At 39.8% G+C, this 23,303-nt stretch overlaps 3 protein-coding genes and 1 long non-coding RNA gene across 8 annotated transcripts in view; 2 read left to right on the top strand and 2 right to left on the bottom strand.

Moving 5' to 3' along the window:
* Positions 1-186: 186 nt before the first annotated feature.
* cd79b (CD79b molecule, immunoglobulin-associated beta) lies at positions 187-6,404 on the bottom strand. Its single transcript, XM_084342731.1, has 5 exons — positions 6,282-6,404; positions 4,083-4,394; positions 3,841-3,959; positions 2,207-2,260; positions 187-702 (listed from the first exon to the last, which is right to left on the bottom strand). Exons 1-5 carry the CDS (start codon positions 6,331-6,333, stop codon positions 613-615), a joined length of 627 nt encoding a protein of 208 aa, XP_084198857.1. The 5' UTR covers positions 6,334-6,404; the 3' UTR covers positions 187-612.
* On the top strand, positions 4,349-16,880 carry LOC311250738. Its single transcript, XR_014621314.1, has 4 exons — positions 4,349-4,441; positions 7,186-7,322; positions 9,005-9,113; positions 16,792-16,880. It is a non-coding gene; the product is annotated as an uncharacterized lncRNA (long non-coding RNA).
* scn4aa (sodium channel, voltage-gated, type IV, alpha, a) overlaps positions 11,167-23,303 on the bottom strand; it is a 22,593-nt gene continuing 10,456 nt past the window's right edge. For 3 of the 4 annotated variants that reach the window (XM_084342723.1, XM_084342725.1, XM_084342724.1), the window contains exons 9-27: positions 23,016-23,157; positions 22,689-22,886; positions 22,257-22,427; positions 22,003-22,132; positions 21,250-21,488; positions 20,989-21,162; positions 20,538-20,894; positions 16,529-17,008; positions 16,310-16,351; positions 15,999-16,131; positions 15,748-15,902; positions 15,459-15,632; positions 14,819-14,941; positions 14,235-14,516; positions 14,082-14,135; positions 13,347-13,484; positions 13,129-13,233; positions 12,585-12,855; positions 11,167-12,472 (exon numbers count right to left, since the gene is read on the bottom strand). In XM_084342723.1, the coding sequence (XP_084198849.1) occupies positions 11,172-12,472; positions 12,585-12,855; positions 13,129-13,233; positions 13,347-13,484; positions 14,082-14,135; positions 14,235-14,516; positions 14,819-14,941; positions 15,459-15,632; positions 15,748-15,902; positions 15,999-16,131; positions 16,310-16,351; positions 16,529-17,008; positions 20,538-20,894; positions 20,989-21,162; positions 21,250-21,488; positions 22,003-22,132; positions 22,257-22,427; positions 22,689-22,886; positions 23,016-23,157 (4,669 nt within the window). In that variant the 3' untranslated portion in view covers positions 11,167-11,171. Of the gene's footprint in view, positions 12,473-12,584; positions 12,856-13,128; positions 13,234-13,346; positions 13,485-14,081; positions 14,136-14,234; positions 14,517-14,818; positions 14,942-15,458; positions 15,633-15,747; positions 15,903-15,998; positions 16,132-16,309; positions 16,352-16,528; positions 17,009-20,537; positions 20,895-20,988; positions 21,163-21,249; positions 21,489-22,002; positions 22,133-22,256; positions 22,428-22,688; positions 22,910-23,015; positions 23,158-23,303 lie in introns of those variants that run through there. The other variant, XM_084342726.1, reaches the window with a different exon arrangement.
* Positions 16,951-23,303, top strand: part of dydc2 (DPY30 domain containing 2) — a 23,537-nt gene continuing 17,184 nt past the window's right edge. For both annotated transcript variants that reach the window (XM_084342730.1, XM_084342727.1), the window contains exon 1: positions 16,951-17,040. In XM_084342730.1, coding sequence (XP_084198856.1) covers positions 17,035-17,040 — 6 coding nt within the window. In that variant the 5' untranslated portion in view covers positions 16,951-17,034. The remainder of the gene's footprint in view (positions 17,041-23,303) is intronic.

Raw genomic sequence — 23,303 nt, 5'->3', positions numbered from 1 at the left:
TATGTATCTATTTATTAATGTATTTATTTATCTAATCATTAAGTTGTTTGTCTATTTATTTGTTGATTGTTTTATGCATGAAAATGTTGTTGATCAACTTATTTATTCAACTTTTTCTACATTTATATTTATACCAGTAAAAGACAATAAAAACAAGACTTTCTACAGCAAATTGATTCTTTCTTTATTGCTTTTATTCCCTTTACATATTCTTTAACATCATCAAACAACGGGAACAAGTAGCTCAGGCTCCGGCGCGTAACCATAACCAGATTTGTGATGAACTATACTTCTTAAATAATCAAACTGTCACGCCAGAGAAGCCATTTTAAAATCACACAAACACTTTATAGATTAAAAAAACAAAAAAGCCTCTTTAAGCACCAAAAATGTGGATTTGAATATGATTAATTCAACCCAGAGTAACTAAACAGCACAAAAATCAACAGCACATATTGCAAGCGATGTAGAATAAGTACGGTGTTGCACATTTACAAAAAACAAGGAAATCTCCACACCTGACCCACTGGGGGACTCTTTACAACATATAATTTAGACCTTTAAAATCAAGCACGTTAACATGAAGTGTCGAAGGTGAACAGTAGTTCGGTCTCACTCCCACGGGGCCTCGGCTCCTTCGGGCTGGGCGTAGACAGAGAGTTCCTCATACAGACCTCCTCCACATGTCTCAATCGCCAAGCCCTGAGAGACGGAAACAAGACCGTGTTAGTCAGGTAGCATGTGTATATGTGGGTCCTGTGTGGTTGGTAGATTAAGTGCAGTGTTTGACTAAGTTTGGGTATTTCGGTAAAGCTTTAATTTGCATAGTCACTGATAAAGACTCAGAGATAAACACATGCAGAGTTGACATTTAAACATCTTATTTGTAATAACATCCCAGAGTTTAAGAACGAGGTACACTAAATAAAAAATGATTTGTCTCCAACTTTGCAGTCAAATTTAAGACGCTTCAGTGAAACAAGAGGCTGTTCTGTCATTTAAAGAACATGTGAGACAGAAAAGTGAATAAATCATTCACAGTTTGCTCTGAATGCTGCTGTTTGTACCAAAAAGTCGATCTAACAGGAATAAAATCTATCTCTCAGCCCACAAGTACTACTCCCCAGTCTCATTGTGTCATTGTTCTTGTAAAAAGCACACTAGAGTTACTTCCACATTTCCAGCTGAGGGCTTCATTTGCAAACAAGACAATTGTGGTGAAGAGCTCAGTGGTGTGTGTCCTGCTGTCTGTATGTAAAAACACACAGCTGTGACACTCAAATGCATGGAAGCCCATTTCCGAAAACTGATGAAAACTTAGCCTTTGATATGTATATTTAATATTTAATATTTTATTTCCTTTTATTCCCTATATAACCATGGTAAGTCATTAAAAGTCATAATCATGGGATAGAAAGTCGAAATTAGAAGATATAAAGTTACAATTATGACACAAAAAGTCATAATTTTGAGATAAAAAGTTGAAATTATCAGATAAAAGTTGTATTTATGAGATTAAAGACATAAAGGTGAAAAGAGGTCAAAATATAAGATGAAAGTCTTAGTTATGAGATAAAACTCATAATAGTTGGATTAAAAAAAAGTCATCAGTATGAGAGAAAAATACTTAATTTTGAGTTAAAAAGTTGAAATTATGAGATAAAAGTAATGTTTGAGTTAAAAAGTCATACAAAAAGAGATACAGGTAAAAAGAGGTGAAATTATGAGAGAAAAGCCTTAGTTATGAGATAAAACTCATAAAAGATGGATAAAATAATTGAAATTATGAGATTAAAACTCATAATATGTGATAAAAGTCATATTAATGAGATAAAAGACAAAGGTAAAAATAGGTCAAATTATGACACGAAAGTCTTAATTTAAAGTTAAAATAGGTCAAATTATGAGAGAAAAGTCTTAGTTATGAGATGAAACTCATAATAGTTGGATTAAAAAAATGAAATTATGAGATAAAAAGTCATAATTATAACATAAAAAGTTATAACTGTGAAGTAAATGTTAACTTTTATCTCATAACTTTGCCTTTTTTTGTCATCGTTATACATTTTTTCCCCATAATTTTGAAAAATCTGACTATTGGGACCATTTTAAATCTGATAATAATTATGAAGAGAACAAAGTGACCAGTAACTGATACACACAGACAAGAAGACCTCATCTGTGATCAATACAAAGACCGACTGACCTCATAGATGTGATCAGTTTCAGGCTCCTCGTATATGCTGTCATTCTTTTCGTCCTGTTTGAAGAAGAAATGACAAAGATGAATAAATAAATAACTTAAATAACAGCTGTGTCAGTGACAAACCTTAATCAATGACCTGAGGACATAAACACTTGAGATGAAGAGGAAGGACTGAAGAGTCTCTCTCTTCTGATCAGCTACTTCTTGTTTGTGGCTAACGGCCCTGCTGCTAGCGAGCGCTATCTTCATGAGGCAGCTGGTTTCAGTGTCAAAAAATGATTTCAGGAACTTCAGACATCCAACTAAAACTGGTTGGTGATATCTTTCAGCTCGAGCAGCTGTGGTTACCTATCACAAGTAATGTAAAATAAGGCTTATGCCGGTAAAAGCCTCTGCTAGTCATCTTTTATCGTTATCCATTATGGCTAGCTGTGGTATGCGAGCTAACGTAGCTAGCGTTAGCAGTTAAGCTAGTCCACAAAACGGTTGGTTTATTTGCTCTTCACATGTAAGTTAGCTAGTTAGTTAGCTAGTTAGTTAGTAGTGGTTAGTTGTATTAAGAGCTTGACATGTTGTTACAGGTGGTACAACTAACTCTACCTGAGTTTCCTGCTTTTCCTTGACTGTCAAAGCACTTTATAAACTGTTTTTAAAGCTGCTGTATAAGTAATGTTTATTATTATATTATATTACATTATTATTTGGAATGAAAACTGAGGGTTTCTTGTAATTTCTCAAAATATTATGTCCTTACAGACATGAAACTTGATATAAACTTGAAATATATATATTGATAAGAATGCTAATATGGTAGCATTAAATACCATACATTAGCAAATGTATAAGGTACAATAACCAGCAATTTTCCAATAGTTGGCTTGGTCTGGGGTGTATTTTCAGCAGCACACCACTGAATGATCAATAGTACAGGCAACAATGTGTCTGTAAGTATACTGTTATAATGCTACATGTACAGTATAGTATATAAGATAGTATATACGTATTTATAGTATATGGTTTTGAGAATATTATAGCTCCAAGATGAAACTGCAATGTGAAGATGTTACTTGGTTCTTAGTTCTCTGAACTCGTTAATGATCAATTGATAAATCAGAAGTATTAGCAACACATTAGTTACACTAATCTGTAGTTCTGGCCCTTGTTAATGTTTTGGCTGTGATCTTTTGACTGGTCTACAGTGTTGTAGAGATTTTGTTAGTCTCATCTACTTATTCCTTTGTTTTTTGTTATTCTTGACACAGCATATCCATATGGCTATGAACAACCAATGTAGCCCTGCTATGATAAGTTGATTAATTGATTAGTTGACTGAAAGAAAATTAGTGGCAAACTTCCAGCTTCCTGAATGTCTGGTTTTACTGCTTTTCTTTGTAAATTATGATATTAAATGGGTTTTGGACTGTTGGTTGGACAAAAGAAAGAAATTTAAAGCGATCAGTTTGAGCTTTGATGATCATTTTTAAAGTTTCTAGACTAATTGCGAGAAAATAATTGGCAGAGTAATTGCTGATGATGCTCATTCGATCTAATTCCCATGTCACAACTTCACTAAACAGCAGCACAGTCTGGGAAACCAAATATTCGTCTCAGGTTGGTTTTTTTTTCATCCTCACCATTCTTCGTTTACGTAGCAGTACAGCAGCAATACACGCAGCCAGCAGCAGGCCCTGGAGGACAATGAAGCCATCCTTCATATTGGTCCTGTGCTGCGCCTTGTCACGGAGAATTGGTCCTGTGAGAGGAAAGATGTATGTAGGAAAAATGTGTTTTCAGAAGAGATCTGGTAATAAAATACAGTGAAGTGTAACAATGCATCGTGGGTCGGCATTAAACACATGTTGTTCCAGCCACTTACTGGTAACATGAACTCCAGTGCCAGGTCCCCACGTTTCGTTCAACTTGCAGAAGTACACTCCTGTGTCCGTAGCTCTCAGATCGTTGATTTGGAGAATGCCATCGTTGGTCAGATCCTTGTCACGAATTTCAATTTTTCCGTATTGTGCCTTTATCCTTATTCTTTTTTCTAGAGCTTCATCGTGCTTATTGGCCTTGTACCACTCCACACTGGCTGCCAGCTGTTGCTTGGAGGACGCACAGAAAATGAGCACATACGGCCTGCCGGTCATCACTCCATAGAAACGCGGCTTCTGGCTGAGCTGAAGGGCCACTGAGCAGACAAAGAAGGTCGAGGGACATCGTGACACAGATACAGAGGTAGTTACTGTAAATCTCTCCAGACAAACAATGTGATGCAGATTATTCGGCTACATTTTGTCCCTGCTGTGCTGGTCGTCAGCTGTTCATAAGTATACTGAATGCAGAGACTTTAAGTTGCTTACATGCTGATGAGGATGTTAACCGTAGTCATTAGGCTGCAACAAATAGTTGTTTTTTAATCATTATGTGTTCGTGTGTTGATTATTTTTAAATGAATCCATTAATCATATAGTCAAAAATAAAATGTAATAAATAAAATATGTAAAAAGACAAAATGACGTTCCTAGAGCCCAAGGCAACGGCTCCACAAAGCTTATTTTGTCCAACCAAAAGTAATAAAAAACACTCAAAGATATAAAATTTGGAACTGGAAATATATGTAACTGTTGCCAGTACCTCAATAAAAAGGGAAAATGTACAAATAAATACATTTACAATGAGGTATAACACAGAAAACCTGCAACCACTTACATCCAGTTTACATTTCTGTAAACTGGATCATCAATTATTCGACTGTGTCAGCTCTAAACATTGTGCTGTACTTGTAGGGTGAGACAGAATTGAGTTATCATGGACAGGACATTAATTATATATCAACAGTCTGCACATATATCAACAGCTGATGCCGAAACAATTAGTGAATTGATATAATATTAATCAAAAGTGCCAAACATCTGCTTTAATCCAGCTTCTCAAATGTAAAGATTTGCTTTGTAAATTGAACATTTCCTCTTTTGGGTCAATAAAACCAAATAAAATCACCTTTGGCTCCTCACAAACCATAGTCTGAAGAAGTAATCTACTTATCTGAAACACATTTGTCGGATTACTCAAACCAAAACAAGCATTAACTGCAGCCGAGACTGATCAACTGATCGTTTCCGGACTAGTAGTCACGATGGGTTTCAGGGTTTCAGGCAGTATAAAGGAATGTTTTGTATAAACTTATGTGTTGAACAAGAGACGAGATACTAGAAGAAATTATTCAGTTAATCCAACCTGAAGCGGCATCATTAAATTTGTAGTGTTAGTGTCGCACAAGTCTAGATATCCATGTTGGGAATGGGTGGGTGTATTGGTTTCTTCCAATATCAATACCTAGTATTGGAAATGCCTCCAATACTGCCTAAAATGCTGGAATCAGTGTTGTATAGTACACAAGTCTATGCACTGATCTTAAGGCACATCATTTATTTATTAGAGACGGGATCCTGCTACATCCCAGCAGCTTCCCGTACAGCTGTATGCAGCTTTACTGCACAAGTAGCCAGTACACATGAAGCGCTTTGTGTAACTTCAAGTACATTCTTAACATAACAACCAAGCAAGAAATACTAAGAGTATATACATTTCTATATGTTTTTTGCAAGGCACTGCTCAGTACACATCAAGTATATATTATTTTAAATGAATGTTTTCATGTTCATGTTCATTATCTTACTTTAAACGTAAGTCACACATAAAGAAGAACTTGGTCTTCTGTCTGTACAGTATATTACAATAAACAAGATGAAATCAGCCTTTGTCTCAGAGGACAACTTCCTCTTTCCCCCCAGATGGCCAGGAAGTAATGCTACTGTGGAGTCAAAAATAACATGCAAAACACTTGTATCTGTGGTTAAACAGACACAAGAAAATAACGATCAAATGGCTGCGTAAAACAATAAGAAATGATTTGTCTAATTTTACTGCTGTGTGCCGAATGCTACGTTCAGCGTTTTACTAATGTTGAAATTTAGTAATTACAGTAGTTACAGTAGTCTGTAATTGTTGTTTGCATCATTTTCAATTTTCAGTCACAAATTAAATTAATCTTATTGCAAGAGTTGACATTTACCTGAGATGTTGATCAGAGCAAGCCCGCAGTATCCAGCCAGCAACCAGCGCATGATGACATGCAAAAAGAAAAAAATATTTCGATTGCTGATGTCCACTCGTATGTCTGAGTCTCTCTAACAAGGACAAGGAGTGTGTGCACCAGTGGGTGTGCTGTCTGTAACACTTGCTTTAATGTCAGGCAAATCAGGGGGAAGAGGAGCGTAACACCAAACCAAAATAACTGTGAACCACCCACACTTCTAACATTAAAGTCCTGTCAAATTTCATCCACGTGTCCTGTTAAACAATGCTGTAAACCTGAACAACAGGGCAGATAACAGTTCATTTTGCAGGAATTTGAAGGATTTATGAGATACCACATTATTATCTTATTAACTCTAGGGTTGGTATTGTTTGACATTTGTGATACTTGTTCGAAGACAGTACCTGAGTTTCAGTATCGATACCACAACAATACTTCAGCAGCATCGCTGTCTGTCCTGACGTGTTGAATAGAATCTGAAAATGAAAAGTATTGCCTAACATAATACCTATTATAGGAAGGGCTGCCACAAGCAGCTATTTTCAGTATTGATTCATCTGCTGATTAGTTACATGATTAATCATTTAATTGCTTAGTCTGTAAAATGTCAAAAATGTCTTTATTTCATTCTTCTCAATAAGTATAAGGTGTCTCCAAAGTCTAAAGATTAGCCAGTAGATACTGTAATGTGTGATTTAACAGTGTAAAACACAGAGGACAAAGACAACAACTAGTATATGGGCTGTTGTTTTGTCTGCACATCGAACCAGAAGTGACTTACTAGATCTAAAGAAAGGCGTATTGTCAGCACAGGTGTTTGTTTGAGCACAAGGCCTATAATCATTCTGACATTTTGGCTTGTTTGCACTTTGTCTTTCAGGCGAAAGGGAGATTGTTTTGGGTCAAATGACATCTGATGAAGAGAGAGAACAAAAGATGACACAGTACTTCAAGACCTCTCTGTCTTTCACACTGGACCAAACCTTAACACCTCACACCCTGCTTTGTTAATTTGAGGTAAGACATATCCGTTCTTAGAGCTCGCAATGAAAATACTGAGATTGTCTTGTCTCAGTACCGTAGATCTTCTCTGCAGAATCCACGCTGTAAGGTTAGGGTTAGCAGTGCCAAAGCACAGCTTAAAGCTGCTTGAATGACCTTAGACTTTTAGTCTTGTTATGAAACATCCACATGCAGTCAAGAGTGAAGCTTTCAGGTCAGCCATGCTCATCGCATTTCCCTAATTCCCTAACTGAATATACATCTTGCAGCACTCGCTCAGTTCTTATCTACTGTTTGGAGTTTGGTCAGTTTTCACAGTGTGTGAGCAGGAGATATAATGCTGCGTCCAACCATGTAACACCGACAGGAAATACTGTTCCTACCTCAAAGATTTGTATCAGTGGTGACTCAAAATTAGTCTCAGTTTTCAATCTTTCACTTTGTATAAGCAGTGTTCGCTGCCCAAAAATGGTTTAAAACAAACACAGCTGTCAGAAGAGGGAACTATTAATGATATAGTTGTGATCAGTGAATAAAAAGAAAATTAATCTGCGACTATTTTGATAGTCCTTTTTCTAAAAATCAGCAGATGAACCAATAACTAAAATAGTCATCAGATGCAGCCCTAATTATTTATGCTTGCTGGACATCAAGGTCTCCTTTTAAAAAAAAGCCCAAGGAACAAAGTGGCACTTCTCTGCCAGGCAGCCAGAGCTGAAAACACATATTTGCAGAGAAACTCCCCAGCTGAGCTCACATCCCACTTATGTTACCTCTGCGTGCAACCGCAAAAAATATCCGAATAAATCAAACAGCCCACCTCCTCATTTCTTGGAAGAGGCGGTGCTTGTTTTTGTTTGTTGACACACACAAAAAAAGCGTCTGGACAAGCAAGCTGTGTAATTCAGCATACAGAGCTGCAATGACATTACTAACAAAGATTGTCTGTGTTGTCAAAGCCTCATATAGCTTTTGCCATGTAGCTCCATTGTTGCCCAAAAATGTGTCAGACTAATTTACATTATGTGTTTATGTAGAATGCATCAATGAGCCATACTTCCTTTGTTACTCTTCCTGCCTCTATAATACTCACTGAACCACCAATTGTGTAAAAAATCTGTGGCTGCAAAACCCAAAACTTTCAAATGTCACCCCGAAATACACTGTACAGATCTTCAAATATGAAAACATTTAATTACTAGAAAGGAAAAAAAAATACACTGTGTAGAGGATAAGTGCCGTCTTGAGGGCTGAACAATTAATCACAATATTAGAGCCGAGCAGAAATCACATACATGTTACATAGTTTTTCAGAGAAAATTAATGAAATGTAAAATGACCTTTCCTTTATCATGATTTGATTATTTTTTGGATATTGTTCAGCCCTAACAAGTCTACTCTCAAGTGACAGACGGGGAGTTTATCAGTCTGCAGTGTGTTGTGTTCAGCGTACAACCACCAGAGGGCCTCAGTGTACCAGCGTAGTTTCACAGGCAACACATAATGCAGCTAGTGACACCATAAACAGCCTACTTTTCCCTACAAGAAGTATTTTATTCTCAGAATATAGTTACAATTTGTACAATAACAAAATGATATAAATGTACAATACAGAAAAAACAAAAAAAATGTATATACAGGCAACACTGACTGTGGGTGTACCAGTAAAGCTCCCCATGTGACTCTCCCTCCATTAGAAATGTAAACAAAAGGAGGACGCTGTCTTGTGGATCTGACTGTACCATCAGAGGAGACCGTAGCTAAGTGGTGCAGCAGTGTGTCAGTCTCAAATGGGATTTGCTGCAGGTAAGATTACAGACTCCTGACAGGAATAACTGCCATGCTGCGGCAGCAGGATAAGACAAAGAGACCCCTCGTAGAGGAAACATTCATTGGGTTGATGTTAAAACAGTGATGAACACAAAAACAAGAGAAGAGGCAACCCTCTATAGTCTACTGTAAAAAAAAAAAAAAGAAAAGAAAAAAACTAGAAAACTGTAAAAGTGCTTATGTTGTTCATGTTTATATACTCAGAGTAAGACATTTTAAATTCAGTTAAGACTTACACAACAGCACGTGAAGCCTACTTTTCTACACGAGGACAAGCTTGAGGGGACTAGATCCACTGTGCATAAAGATATCTATATATTTTTTAGGTGTGATTATCTACACATTGGGAAGTGTGGTATTCGTTTAACTCCAGAGCCATGTGTTTAACTAACCCAGCACTCAGCTGTGTCTGTTATGTTACAACCTGAGGAAAAAACTTCTTTTAAAATGTACAGCCAGTAACAAAGTACTTGTTTTTATTGCTCTGATTAGTGTTGTTGGGAAGAGAAATACAGAAAACAGTTGAAGTGAAGAGAGAGATGAGCAGTTCTGTTATGCAACCATGCTAATGTAAACATCACATCTTTAAGTTTACAGTCACAGATTACCTTTTAAATCTTAAATGCTGAAATTGAAACCCACCGAATTGAAAAACAAGTGACTGCTTTGAGTTTTGAGATCTGTCTGAGGGGCCCGACGACAGAAAGAAATAGACAAAACATTTATAAGACATGCACATATCAGTGATGAAGTCATCTTAGAAAACAGGAAGGTCTCTCAGTCTTACACAGTCAACTGCTCTCACTCGACCTGGAAGGGATATAAATAGTGCAATATAAACTGGGACTTTCTGAACGAGCCACTCAGGGACAGATGTAAACTGCATTAGCTGGCCCATTTTATTGTTAACTAATATAGTATAACAGAGATCAGGGTTTCACTGGTGAACTTAGATAAATGTGATCCAAGACACAGCTTATTTGTTAATTAAAAGAATTAGCATGACTTTAAGTACGCAGGAATACTGTAGGATTGTGTTCTGCTTAATTTTTCTAAAATGAAAACAAACGACTCTCATTTGTAGCCATGAAAAGGTACAATTTGCATGTGGCTCTCAAGGCGAAGTAGTTTCACGTGCATACTAATTTATTTTTCAAATATTGTTCTTCAGAGTTGGGTAATAGTGCCACATGAGAGGAGGCAAAAATAATGGATATCTTATAAGGCGACACAGAGTCCAGTGATAATCTCTTCTGCAAACTTTTACATGCCATGTGATTGTCAAGTTACTCTTTGGTTAGAAGCTGGTGTACATGGTTTGGTTTTCTGGTAATAAGCATACCAAAAGCAAAGTTATTGCTCACCTAAATGAAAGATTCAACCATAGGGCGCATTAAAATCCATCCAAATGTTTGAAATATGTTGAGGATTCTTTCAGAAACACAACGTGAGCAAAATCTTGCTCTATCTTGCAATTTTAAGATTGAATCTGGTCTGTTATGATGTTTCCCTACAAACAATGAACACAAGCTAGTTTTTTATTGGCTGATAGTCGTTGTAAAGAAAGAAATTTGAAGTGTTGGACTCCCATGAAAGCCTGTGTGCATTTAAATGTTGAGAAATCATATCGAATTTTTCCCCTTAATTTGTAAATGTCAATTTAAGTACCATTTACTCCACAAACATCCAGAAAAAAAATGCATCACAGGCACAGAAAAGTTTATTCTAAGTTATTCGGCTATCCTTCTCATTGAGAATTAATGGAGGCTATATTTGCTGATGTAGATATGGTTATTTTCAGAGAAGACCATTTACTCCATTTCCACCTTCAAACCAAAAAGACACTTAAACATTGCATGAAGAACGAGAAATTGTTTCTTAAGTTTAATTATCAAAAATGCAGTTTAAACGTTCCGTAGCGCTGTGTAAGCTTTTCTACAGTGGGAATTGCAGCTCCATTATCAACTGCTAACACTACTACGTTAGATGGTGTAAAACAACAAGGGGACATAATAAATATTATTCTGCTGTTTGTTATACAATCGACTCTCTCAGGTTTGCCTGTAGGGCCAAGAGGTATTGGTTAGGGGCAGAATGTAATAAAACCTCATTAGTAATTTCTACAGGTACAACCATGATATGTGGCTCTTGGTACTCTGTACCACAGTCAGGCTCTGAGTAATATGACAATGTCTCTGGATCAGGAAGCTGTTGGCCTGCCAGAGTTTCTAAAGCAGCCCGCTCCATCTCCTCCGCAAGGTCCGCATTGCTCCCATAGAGCACTCCCATCCTGCGTGCAAGCATCCCCTCTTTTTCCGGTGGATCTTCACCTTCGTCCTTCCTACCCATCCTCTTACAGCGGTGCATAAAAGCAGCGTGGTGTATGCAGCGTTTCAGTAGGTGGTTGCGGTACGCCCTCTGAATGATTACAGCAGCCATCTGTTCTTCTTTGTGGCGCATCGTCGTGGTAATCGGTGCAAAGGAGTCTGAGGTGGGGTTGCTCAGGATGAACTTGGCCTCAATGCTCTCCCGCATTGCCGCCATCTCCACCGTGTCTCCTAAGACCATCTGTGTGACGGCCAATAAGACATCCAGGCAGTGGATCCTGTCCCCAATTACCAGGGGCAGATCCATTTCAATCAGACGAAGCCGGTTGGGCTTTGCGACCCTCAGCGGCTCCTGCAAGGCATCACAAAAATCTGAGAGCCGGTTATACTCAATAAACTGAGTTCCATCTAGGTCAAACTTCTCCCAAGTCTCATTGAACATCTCAAAGTCATCCTCACAGAGTGCATCACCGCTCTCCTCCTGCGCCACATTGAAGTTCTCTAAGATGATGGCGATATACATGTTGACCACCACTAAGAATGAGATGATGATGTAGCTGCAGAAGAAGATCATGCTCATGCCCGGGTTTCCGCAGTTACCCTTGACATCCGTGCCTGGGTTCTCGAAGTCTGGATCGCAGTCTGGATACTCCTTGTTCAGCATCGGAAGTAAAAGTGCATCCCAACCGGCTGACGTTGTGATCTCAAACAAACAGATAATGCTACCACCAAATGTCTCAAAATTAAATATGTCATCGATTCCAGCTTGTTTTTTGACATAGGCAAAGTTTGACATGCCAAATATGGAGAAGATAAACATAATGAGGAAGAGCAGGAGGCCAATATTGAATAATGCAGGAAGTGACATCATCAGAGCGAAGAGAAGCGTCCGAATGCCCTTGGCTCCTTTAATAAGACGTAGAATCCTGCCTATTCTGGCCAGTCTGATCACTCTGAACAGAGTAGGCGACACAAAGTACTTCTCAATTATATCTGAGAGCATCGTCCCTGAAATGAGAAGAGACAAACTACAATCAGAGACAATACATGAACCCCTCATGACTGTTTGAACACAAGTAATGTAATTCACAGTGGTGCCTGCAATGCATTAGGTACCCACCAGCTATGGACAAGATGACGACGACAAAATCAAAAACGTTCCATCCATTGGTGAAGAAGTATTGTCGCAGGGCAAACAGCTTCAACACACACTCGCCAGTGAAGACGACAATGAAGGCCACGTTTACTTTGAAGAGGAAATCTTCCTTCTCTGGACTTTGGTTGTCCGTCTCCACCATCATGGTCACCATATTAAGGCAGATGAGCACCATGATGAAGATGTCAAAGAACTGCTGACTGATGAAGTCAAACACCATTCCTTGGATTAGGTTCTACAGGTTGAACGGAGAACGGGGGAGGGCGAGGAACAGAAACACAAACGCAGTAGTATCATTTGGCCTGTTCACACCAGCAGCGTGCAGAAAAGGTCAGCATAGGGGTCACTGATGACATCATCATGCCACACATGCAGAACTGATGTGTCATTCCTTCAGCTTACCTCATTTATACTTTTCACCATCAATCAATGTAGTTAATATAACGCCTAATGCTAATATTACTATCAGCGACTGAAATAATCATGCAGTTGTAAATGACTGACATACAGTCGGACGTGGAATCGGCTTCTGTGGCTTCTTGGAACCAAGTTTCTTCATGGCATCGTAGTACTTCTTCTGTTCCTCCGTCATGAAGATGTCTTTATCTCCAAAGTGCAAAGACAAAACATAAAAAGTCATTACAGAGCATTTAAAAGAAGGTGACAACTTTTCTGCGCTTTAAAATGAAGAAGGAAAAACACTCAAAGATGAAGTGTGATACTTATCTTTTTCTTTTGTTGGTTGAAATTGTCAATAATGACGCCAATGAAGAGGTTGAGTGTGAAGAAGGAGCCGAAGATGATAAAGATGACGAAGTATATGTACATGTAGAGGTTGATCTCATAAGAAGGTTGCTCCTCTACCTAAAATAACAAAACATTTTATTCATTAAAGTCCTTTACCTGTCACTAAATGTTTAAGTATAACAAGTAAGAGTAAGTAAGTAACACAGGGGATAAAAGGTTATGCAGGAATACGATACTGGCCATGAAGGCACTTGTTGATTCAACGACGGGACTCACTTCACCATCACCATCTGTCACATACAGTATATATTACATATATATTCAATTAACTTAAAGTGCAGGGTGGTGTTGGAAAGGGTAGGGAGAATATATGACCCCCTGGCAAAGCAGATGGACTTATTGATGTTACTGATATTATTTCTATAAATACACCCAATAAAAGACTTACTTAGTATACAGTCTGTCCTTTACATCCATGTAATGTAATGTAATGTAGAGTATTAGCATAATAATTCAAGTGCACCCCATCATAGAGCAATGCACTTTTAAATCTTATTGACATTGAAAACGAAAAAAAAGGGAAATATAATGTGAAAAATCGCTTAGGTGCTGTGCCTAAGTCTTAGAATAGTAGGGAAAGCAAATATACATGTAAATGATGCAGTCTGTTTATTAAGATATGTACAGTTAGACACAACTATAAATAATAACCACCTCTCTTGAGTCAACGGCAGCATACATGATGTCCATCCAGCCTTTGAAAGTTGCCTAAAAATGCATAGAAACAGGTCATTGAACACAACCTTTGAAATCACATTTTTTTCCAAGGTGTTCCAGGTGTATAATAATGGAAACGGCACTCCTCACCACTTGAAGCAGGGACAGGTAGCCCGATCCCACGTTGTCATAGTTGACTTTGACGTTGACCCAGCGGGCCTCCTGCGTGGCTTCTTTGAGGGCCAAGCATTCGCTATGGTTGTTGACCTCATTCATGGGGAAAAGCTCTTCTGTGGTGGTGTTGACGCAGCGCCAGAACTTCCCAGCAAACAGGTTCACTCCCATGATGCTGAATATGAGCCAGAAGATCAGACACACCAACAGCACGTTGAAGATGGAGGGAATTGCTCCGACAAGAGCGTTCACCACCACCTGCCCAAACGACAAGACTTTGTTAGGATGAAGGAATCGTGGAGAAATGTGTGGAATTACTTCTCAGTTTATTTTGTTTTATTTATTAGTAGTATTAGTAGTGAGCAACAAACGTGTCATCTAGTTTTGTAAGTACTCTTACCTTGGTCAGCACTGTTAGGGCAGCCACAGCATAAGCATGCATTAAACAAAAATTGTAGGGGAAATTAGTAGGATAATGCATGATACATCACAGCCTTTTCATTTAAATCAATGTTAGTCATGCACGTCGCTCAAATGTAGTTGTGCAGACAAAAACGTACCCTCATCCCTTCAAATCTCGACAGTGCTCGAAGAGGCCTTAGCGCCCTGAGAGTTCTGAGGGATTTGATTGGTCCAAGGTCGGAGTAGCCCATCCAGTTGGCGACTAAACTAACCAGGGAGACCTGCAGCAGAATCAGAACATTTCCTATTCAAGTGTAACCACAAACTTTATCTGACATAAAGCATAGACTGTATAGAGGAAGTGGTTGTAGCCTCCCGATCTGATAATGAAGGTCATTGTAGAAGCGTCTCGAACCCTGCTTTCTCTCTAATGGTCAGCCGGGCCATCATCACTGGTTGCAAAATGTCCGATTGTGTAGAAGACTATGAGAAAATGACCCTACTCTCTGAATGAGTTCATGGTCTCAATTGCTTAGATTTTTTCAGCCTGTCAAAAACTCAAAAGTAATTAAAACACTAGCTCTCACTTTTCCCCAGCTCTACCCTCTCGTCACTTTTGGCTCCAAAAACCCAAGATGGCGACGGCTTCAAAACGGTAGTTAACAAACCAATGGTTGACGTCAAGGTGGCTACGTCCACTCCTTTTATACAGTCTATAGACATAAAACATGATTGCTTGTATGTTCTGCTGAAAGTTACGCACACAGGTCAGCATTAAGATAAGATGTCAATACTTACATCTACAATGAAGAAGTCTAACCAACACCAAGCGTTGGTGAAGTAGGTCTTGAAGCCATACGCGACCCATTTAAGGAGCATCTCAATGACAAAGATGTAGGTGAAAACTTTGTCAGCATACTCCAGAATAATTTTGATGGTTCGGCGTCTTTCTATGTTTATGTCTTCAAAGGCCTGCCAAAAGAAGAAATCAGACACCTAGCTACATGTCCAACAGTGATACAGTATCTTAACACTACCATAAAACAGTCAACATTTCTAAATTTGTTGCACTGATGACAGCACTCACCAGAGCGCCACTGCTGAGGAGGATCATAAAAATTATGAAGGTTTCAAACCAGTCATGCTCCACTATAGTGAAGCAGGTCCGACGGAGGTTCCACCATTTCTTGCCTCTACCTTGGGTGATGTCCACGGTCAGACATGGCCAGCGCCTCACACAGTCTGGAGGGAGAGGAAAATCAGTTTGTGATTACTCCATTAAAAAACAAACGATAACTGTTCACGGTTAATTGACTCTGTTTTATAGCGTTTACATACTTTCAGTGAAGCAGGCCTCTGGCTCCACTGGGTCTGGTTCTTCTTCTTCTACTTCTTCTGGTTCAGGCTCAGGTGGTTGATAGTCAGCTGTGCTACACACTGAAGAATCCCCATCATTCAAAGCACCCATCAGCTAGTCAAGAATTACAATTAAAGCTCAGTTACAAAGCCACCATGCAAAATATGTACATTATTCATTTTATTCCCCATTTATTTTTGGCAGAACCCCGACATTTGTCAAACGACAGATGAAGATTTGAATTTGCAACAAGGGATGCTTTTTGTCCTTGTGGGTCTACAGAGTTACTCACTTTAGCATTTTCAGGTACGCTAATTTCATCTTCTAGGTTTTCCTGAAATAGAGCAGAAAGAGAGAAATTAACTTTAGTTTCTTTTAGTTATTAATGTCTCGGTGGGGGTGAGTACAGACAGTGGTTGACTGACATCTCGCCTGCCAGTGCTTATTGCAATAATGGTCTTTTTTTGGGTGACGTGTCCATTGTTAAAATAGCTTGACCTGCAGTACTTACTGAGTAATGTTGGTTATTTTTCTCATCTGTTGTCTCTGAGTCATCAGCATTATCAGCATCATCGTCATCGTCTTCATCCTCATCATCCTCGCCCAGGTTTTCAAAGTCTGACTCCCCCTGGGCGATGGGCACATTGAGACTGTGCTCTCCATCCATAATAAATCCAGAAGGCCGGCCTTCAACCAAACAATTAGATATTCCATCTGCCATTTTGAGGTCCTGACTGGAGTCTAAGTGGTTCAATTCAATTTCCTCCGTTTTAGGGTCTTCGTCAATCGTCGGGTCCTCCTTAGGCTCTTTGGGCTTTCTGCCAAGAATCTGCAAGACAGTTTGAATGATGAACGCTTTGAACCAGTCGATTCCCCGTGTGATCCTGCCAATGGCAATCTGGAGATTGTTCATCTCTCCGTCATCGTCTCCTGCTGAGAGGTTGTCTCCACTGAACGAGCTGAGCAGCAAGGCCAGGAAGAGGTTCAACACCTGACGACAGAAACACAAAGGAAGGGATGAAGGTAAGGACAAGTATACAGTCTATATCTGACATGAAAGAGATGCACACTCAGTTTATATCTGTGATCAATGCATAACAATTAAATTATCTGGGATTATTAACTTTTCCAACGGCAAAGCTAATAGTCACTGATCACTCAGTCAAAGTGTGTCGACATGGGCAAAGTAAACACAAAACTTTGGACCAGGTCAAATACACATCACGTATCAAATTGGTTCTGTGACGGCACATCGATGAATATTATGTCGTCTGCCTCCTGTTGCAGACGCAGCTATCTTTAGTATCTAACCCTGTTAGTCAATTTCTCGGTTCCTATTTCTTAGGTTTAGCGGGAGATCATGGTTACACGGGCCAGGGTCAGACTGATCTCTCTCATTTCAGCGTAGGAGCTGTGAATCAGTAAAGAGAGCTGAGGGGAAAGGATGAGCTGAATATAAGCCCAACGGTAAAGGAGTGGAAACAGATATGATGAGACTTTATAGGAAAAAAAAAATTGTAGTAGAGGTTTCAGTGTTAGTGATGCACAAAATAATGCTCTCAGATTCTCTGAAATATCACTCAGGTAATTTCAAATTGTTCGATTGTTACAGCAGATCTAGTAACCTTCGATCTTTGTATTAAAATAATAGTTGACATTTTGGACAATTCAAAATGTGTTTCTGTTTTCCGAGAGTTAGATGAGAAGAGTGAACAAAACTGCAAAGTCTATCAGTTAAATCTGAAGCGACAGCCAGCAGACAATTAGCTCAGTGTAAAGTCTGGAAATGGGGAAATTGCTAGCCTGGATCAGTCCAAAGGTTAAAATATATCTGCCTATCAGCACCTTCAATTAACATGTAATATCGTGTTTATTTAATCAAAGAAACAAAAAGTGAAAAAAACTGGTTGTGGTTTTATGTGGCGTTACATGCGATTGTCTGTAGTCTTTTGGTCACAGTGAGGTTGCCAGGCAATCAGCTGCCAAGCAAACAAAACAAAAAAACAGAACAATATATAACATATTAATTAGTGAGTTTTGTTAACTTTGAATAGGCTATCTGTTTCTCCCTGCCTCCAGTCTTTATGCTAAGCTAAGCTAACTGCCTGCTGCCTGAAGCGTCAGATTTAACAGACATAATAGTGGCACTTCTAACTTTGAGAAAGATTCCACATGGTCTTGGTAGTGATTGTCACAAGCCTTAAATTTACAGAAGATGATACTGAAATGAAGTGGTTTGAAGAGATTTTGGAGTCAGTATGGAAGGCAAGAACAAAGATTTCTAAATTAAATAACAAATGCAGAAGAGAGTGTGTGAATTCAGGAGCATTTTTGATCATGAATCGGCTTGAGGGGAAAGGTAATGATCACAAAGTTGGCAGCATTTGTCCCTAAACATACACGTTAAATCAACTCTGCTCCATATGCTGTGGTGCTGATGGCCCAATGTGATTACCTCTTCATCAATTACGATCCAATCTGCTATCAAATGACTTTTCCTTAACACCCAGTCCCCCTGCCACCTGAGCTCTGCTCGCTCAGCTGTCTGTGTTTGTTCCCTCAGTGGCAGCATGCTTACTTGAGCCGGATCTTAGCACATACTCAAGGTCAAAACCACTGTTTGATGGCTCAAGTCATTTGATTTAAATAGAAACCCCCTCCCGTGATGTGTGTAAGTATACTATTTGCCTTCATGTCAGAGCAAATGGTGTGCATTTATGTGTGAGGTGAGTGTATGGAGGCTTGGGGGTCAGTGTGACACACAAAAAAGCAATGGCAATTTTGGCACGGTGCGGCCATCCCAATACTTTTGTCAGCTTGACGATGAGCCATTTCCTTTCCATTTCTATGAATAACCTAACAGGAAATTGTTTTGGCTCTCGTCATTAAATATGATGCGGAAATCATGTCTGAGAGTGATCAACTGTATTATATGTACGTCCTTGTTCTGTGAGGCCAAGACGAAATGTCAGGGACAGTATTTCCATGCTGATGACACTCAGGATTCTTCACTAAGCATCACAAACTCTGCTGCCTCCAAATTCACCAAGACACTGTGTGAAAAGGTTAGTGCAGCTGAGTCAGTTCAACAGTAATTATATGAAGTAATATATGGAGATATTCTTTGTAGTTGAATATGTGAACATCTGTGTTTATTGTAAAGCTCAAACAACTTTTGAATCCAGATTTTAACGCTCCAAAAAAACAAAAAATTGTCTTGTTAGTTTAGGTGTTATTCATACTATTATACCTAAGATACTGTAAAGCCCCCTGGTGGATAAAATGCTCTCCCCCAGCTGTGTCTGTCCGTCGTTGGCATCTCTCAGCTGAGGGGTTAACAATAGACTGCTAAGACACGCGGGCCACAGAATCTCCCGGCATTATAATAAGATAACTGCTAGATTTAGAGAGATTTTTCAAAACAGTTTGTCAGCTTTACAGCTTCACAGCAGTGACAGGTGTTCAGAGTTTGAATATTGTATGTGCGGTTGAGTGGCAGCATCTGTTAGCTCAGGAATGACCATCTACTAAAGATTTACTGTGTGCTGGTAAAAGTGTCAGGACAGCCACAAGATAAAAATCATCCTGTCTATTTAACCTGATTGTAAACTGGGAAACAACTATTTTTATCTCAGTGAAATTGATCTGAGTGACATCATCCTGTCATCTCTGTTCCCTTGTATATGATCAGCCAAAGCAATACATGGACTAAGAGGTAAAGAGATAAACATTGATCATCTTGATACAATGCATTGTTCTCCTGGGAACCCTTGGGGCCTGGCACACATGTGGATGCCACTTGACACCTACCAAACACTGTTGCAGACCAAGTACATCCCCTCTTCGCACCAGCACTCTCCAATGGCAGTGACCCTGCAAGCAAGACAATGCCCCCCGCCACGCTACAAAAATTGCTCAGGAATGACCCGAGGAACATGACCTGGCCTCCTCGTTCCCCAGAACCCAATCTGATCAAGCATCTGTGCGACAGGCCAGAACAAGTTCAATCACTTGCAAACTCAGACCCTAGATGTCCCGTGTCTTTGCCTTGATGGGTCAGAGCCAAGTTCGATTCCTGGTGGAGCCTTCATGGATCCGAATTGTTTCAGCACGTCCTGATGTTTAATCAGATTAGGGTCCAGGGAATTTGGGATGTTATGTCGACACTTTGACACCTTGAGGTCTTTGTCACGTTCCTCAGGCCATTCCTGAGCAGTTCTTGTAGTGTGACAGGGCGCATTGCCCTGCTGGAGGGTCCACTGCCATCAGTAGTGCCATTACCATGAAGGGGTTGTACTTGGTCTTCAGTTGTGTTGACAGAGCACAAGGTTTCCCAGCAGAACAATGCTATGGAAAGAGATGATAAGTGTTTCTCACTTCACCTGTTATACTTTTATTTGTTGTGGCCGTTTTGGATTAAATTTCATCATCTCTCTGGTAACAGGAAGTAAAATGCCCCCACTAGGTCTGTTCTTTGTCTGTCTAAGAGGTCAGAGTGAATGAATAATAGCTGCACTCACCACTAGATTTCCGATGACCATGACCATCATGAAGACAACTAAACACATCCCAGCTCCGGCCACCTCCATGCAGTCCCACATGGTCTCGATCCACTCCCCGCACAGGATACGAAACACGATGAGGAACGAGTGGAAGAAGTCGTTCATGTGCCAGCGTGGCAGCTCACAGTCTGAGGCGATCTTGCACACGCAGTCCTTATAGCTCTTGCCAAAGAGCTGCATACCAACCACGGCGAAGATAAAGACGATGATGGCCAGCACCAACGTCAGGTTTCCCAAAGCTCCTACTGAGTTACCGATAATCTTGATCAGCATGTTGAGAGTTGGCCAGGACTTGGCTAGTTTGAAGACACGAAGCTATCTCCAACACAGGAAAGGGGCAAACAGATAAAGTGAATAATAATGTAGTAACTTGTGGTGAACGGATACGAATTAGTTCATTGTTTCTTACCAGACGGAAAGACCTGAGGACAGACAACCCCTGGACATTTGCCAGCCCCAACTCCACCAGACTGAGAGTGACAATGATGCTGTCGAAAATGTTCCAGCCAACTTGAAAGTAGTAGTAAGGATCCATGGCGATAAGCTTGAAGAACATTTCCGCTGTGAAGATACCAGTGAACACCTGTAGGGACATACGTTTCTTTTACAGGGACTGATAAAACTTTAATCGACACCGACATGATTTAAATTGAATGTGGTGCATATTTACCAGATTCCCCACTGAGAGCATGTTATCAAACTCTGGGGTCATTGGGTAGTGCTCCATGGCCATGAAGAGGGTGTTGAGCACGATGCAGATGGTGATGGCCAAGTCGACAAAAGGGTCCATCACCACAAAGTACATCCACTTTTTAAAGACCACCCATTGCGGGCAGCAGTCCCACTTCAGGAACGTGTCAGCAAACTTGTACCATCCAGGTGGGCACGGCCTTTGAGCCTCCTCCAACTCTAGACAGAGACAGATAAACAATTAGGTAGTCTAAGCATATCTTTAAGTGATATGCACAATACAGTTAACAGAGAGCAATGATGAGCGACATCAAAATTCATGTCTCGTCTGCGCCAAGTTGTAGTTGAGCTGAAATAGCCAAAGCTTAACACCACAAGGGCGTGACACTGAATGTTGACACAGATTTCTCCAGCACACAATGTGATTAGCCCAACTGTGGCGAGCTCAACAATGCTACTGTATTGGCCTTGGATAAATGAGTGTATGATGTTAAGAACTGCTTGATAATCTAAGCAATTACAGCTCACATTAGAGCATCTCCACTAAGAACTTGCAACTAAGCCGTGTGTATTTCTTCATTCCCTGGAGGAACTTGGCACTTCTTGATGCTTCTTACACCCTGCAGCTTAGCATGAAAACAGTACCCTGAATTGGACATAATAGTGTTGTTGTGTCATCGAGAATCGCTGGTGCATTATCAGCGTTACATCTTCAACTCGATTTGCACTGTACCTTCCATAGCAGCTGCAGTGAGCACAGTTGTAATACTCGCAGTTCTGTCTGTCAGGCCTGGTTCGTCGAGTCGAAGCATGCTGTGCACAGAGCCAACTGACTTCTCCTTGAGTTCATAATCTTCAGCAGTCTGTAAAACATGTCAATAAATCTGTCAGCTGTCAGCTGATGGACTCGCAAATCAAATCAAACCTTGAAATGGAAAAACAAACATCAGCATAAGTGAGAAAACTCTTGACCAGACGATAACTAACCTTGACCATGGTGGGTGCTCTGACTAATAGACGGGGAATGAGTCTCCCATTACAATCCTTGATAATTTCATCATGGTCAAGGCTCCGTTCATCGTCTGCCATCTCAGATGTTGTGTGATGACTGAGTGTCTTCTTACTGGTCAGAGTTGCTCGACTCCCAAGAAGTAGGGCCTGTTTCAGTAGATGTACAAACATTACTTCTAACTGGTGCTTCAATTTTACTACAAACTATATTTGTTGTTTGTTGACAAATACATTTGGTTGCAACACTAGAAAGTTGATTATTTTATCACATTGAAATCATGAAATTACAGGAACAAAACAAAATCTAGCAACAGACTTTAATTCATAATAACTGATCCTTAACTCTGGTCTTTAAGAAGTTGTAAGCAGATACGTTAAAGTAAATATAGCTTTCTCCTTAAAAGTTACCTGTTCCTGGTTCTTGAGTTGCTCTAATAGCCGCTGGAACTCTTCCTCTTTCTCGATAGCCTCTCGCTGCGATGCCTCATTCTGTTCATCATAAGCCATGGCTACCACAGCCAGGATGAGGTTGATGAGGTAGAAGGAGCCCAGAAAGATGATCACCACAAAGAACAGCATGTATGTTTTACCAGCCGCCCGCAGGATCTGTGTTTGGAGCAAAAAAGAAGCTACGAGAACTAAGAACAAATATCTATTCATAACTTTCATTTTAAGATGAAACTTTCCAAGTCAGAGGTCATAAATATGTATGTAACTGATGAAAGAAGTGCCAACCAGCTGGAAAAGGTTCTCCCAGTAGTCCTGGGTCATGAGTCTGAAGAGGGCCAGGAAGGACCAGCCGAAAGAGTCAAAACTGGTGTAGCCGAAGTTGGGGTTCCTCCCAGCCTTCATGCAGGTGTATCCTTCTGGGCACTTCCTATCAACAGAGAGTCGGCATGCTACAATTGCTCTCATAGCCTCCAAATCCCACTCAACACCATACAATTGCAATATATGTCAATAAGACACATTTTTACATTGGATTTTTGTCAAATGGTTATTGAACCAAGAAACTTTCTCTGT

The sequence above is a fragment of the Pagrus pagrus genome (genome assembly GCF_965226575.1).
Source record: "Pagrus pagrus genome assembly, chromosome: 21".
NCBI lineage: Eukaryota > Metazoa > Chordata > Actinopteri > Spariformes > Sparidae > Pagrus > Pagrus pagrus.
Note: the sequence above shows the minus strand (reverse complement) of the source record. Positions and strands in the feature narration are given on the sequence as shown.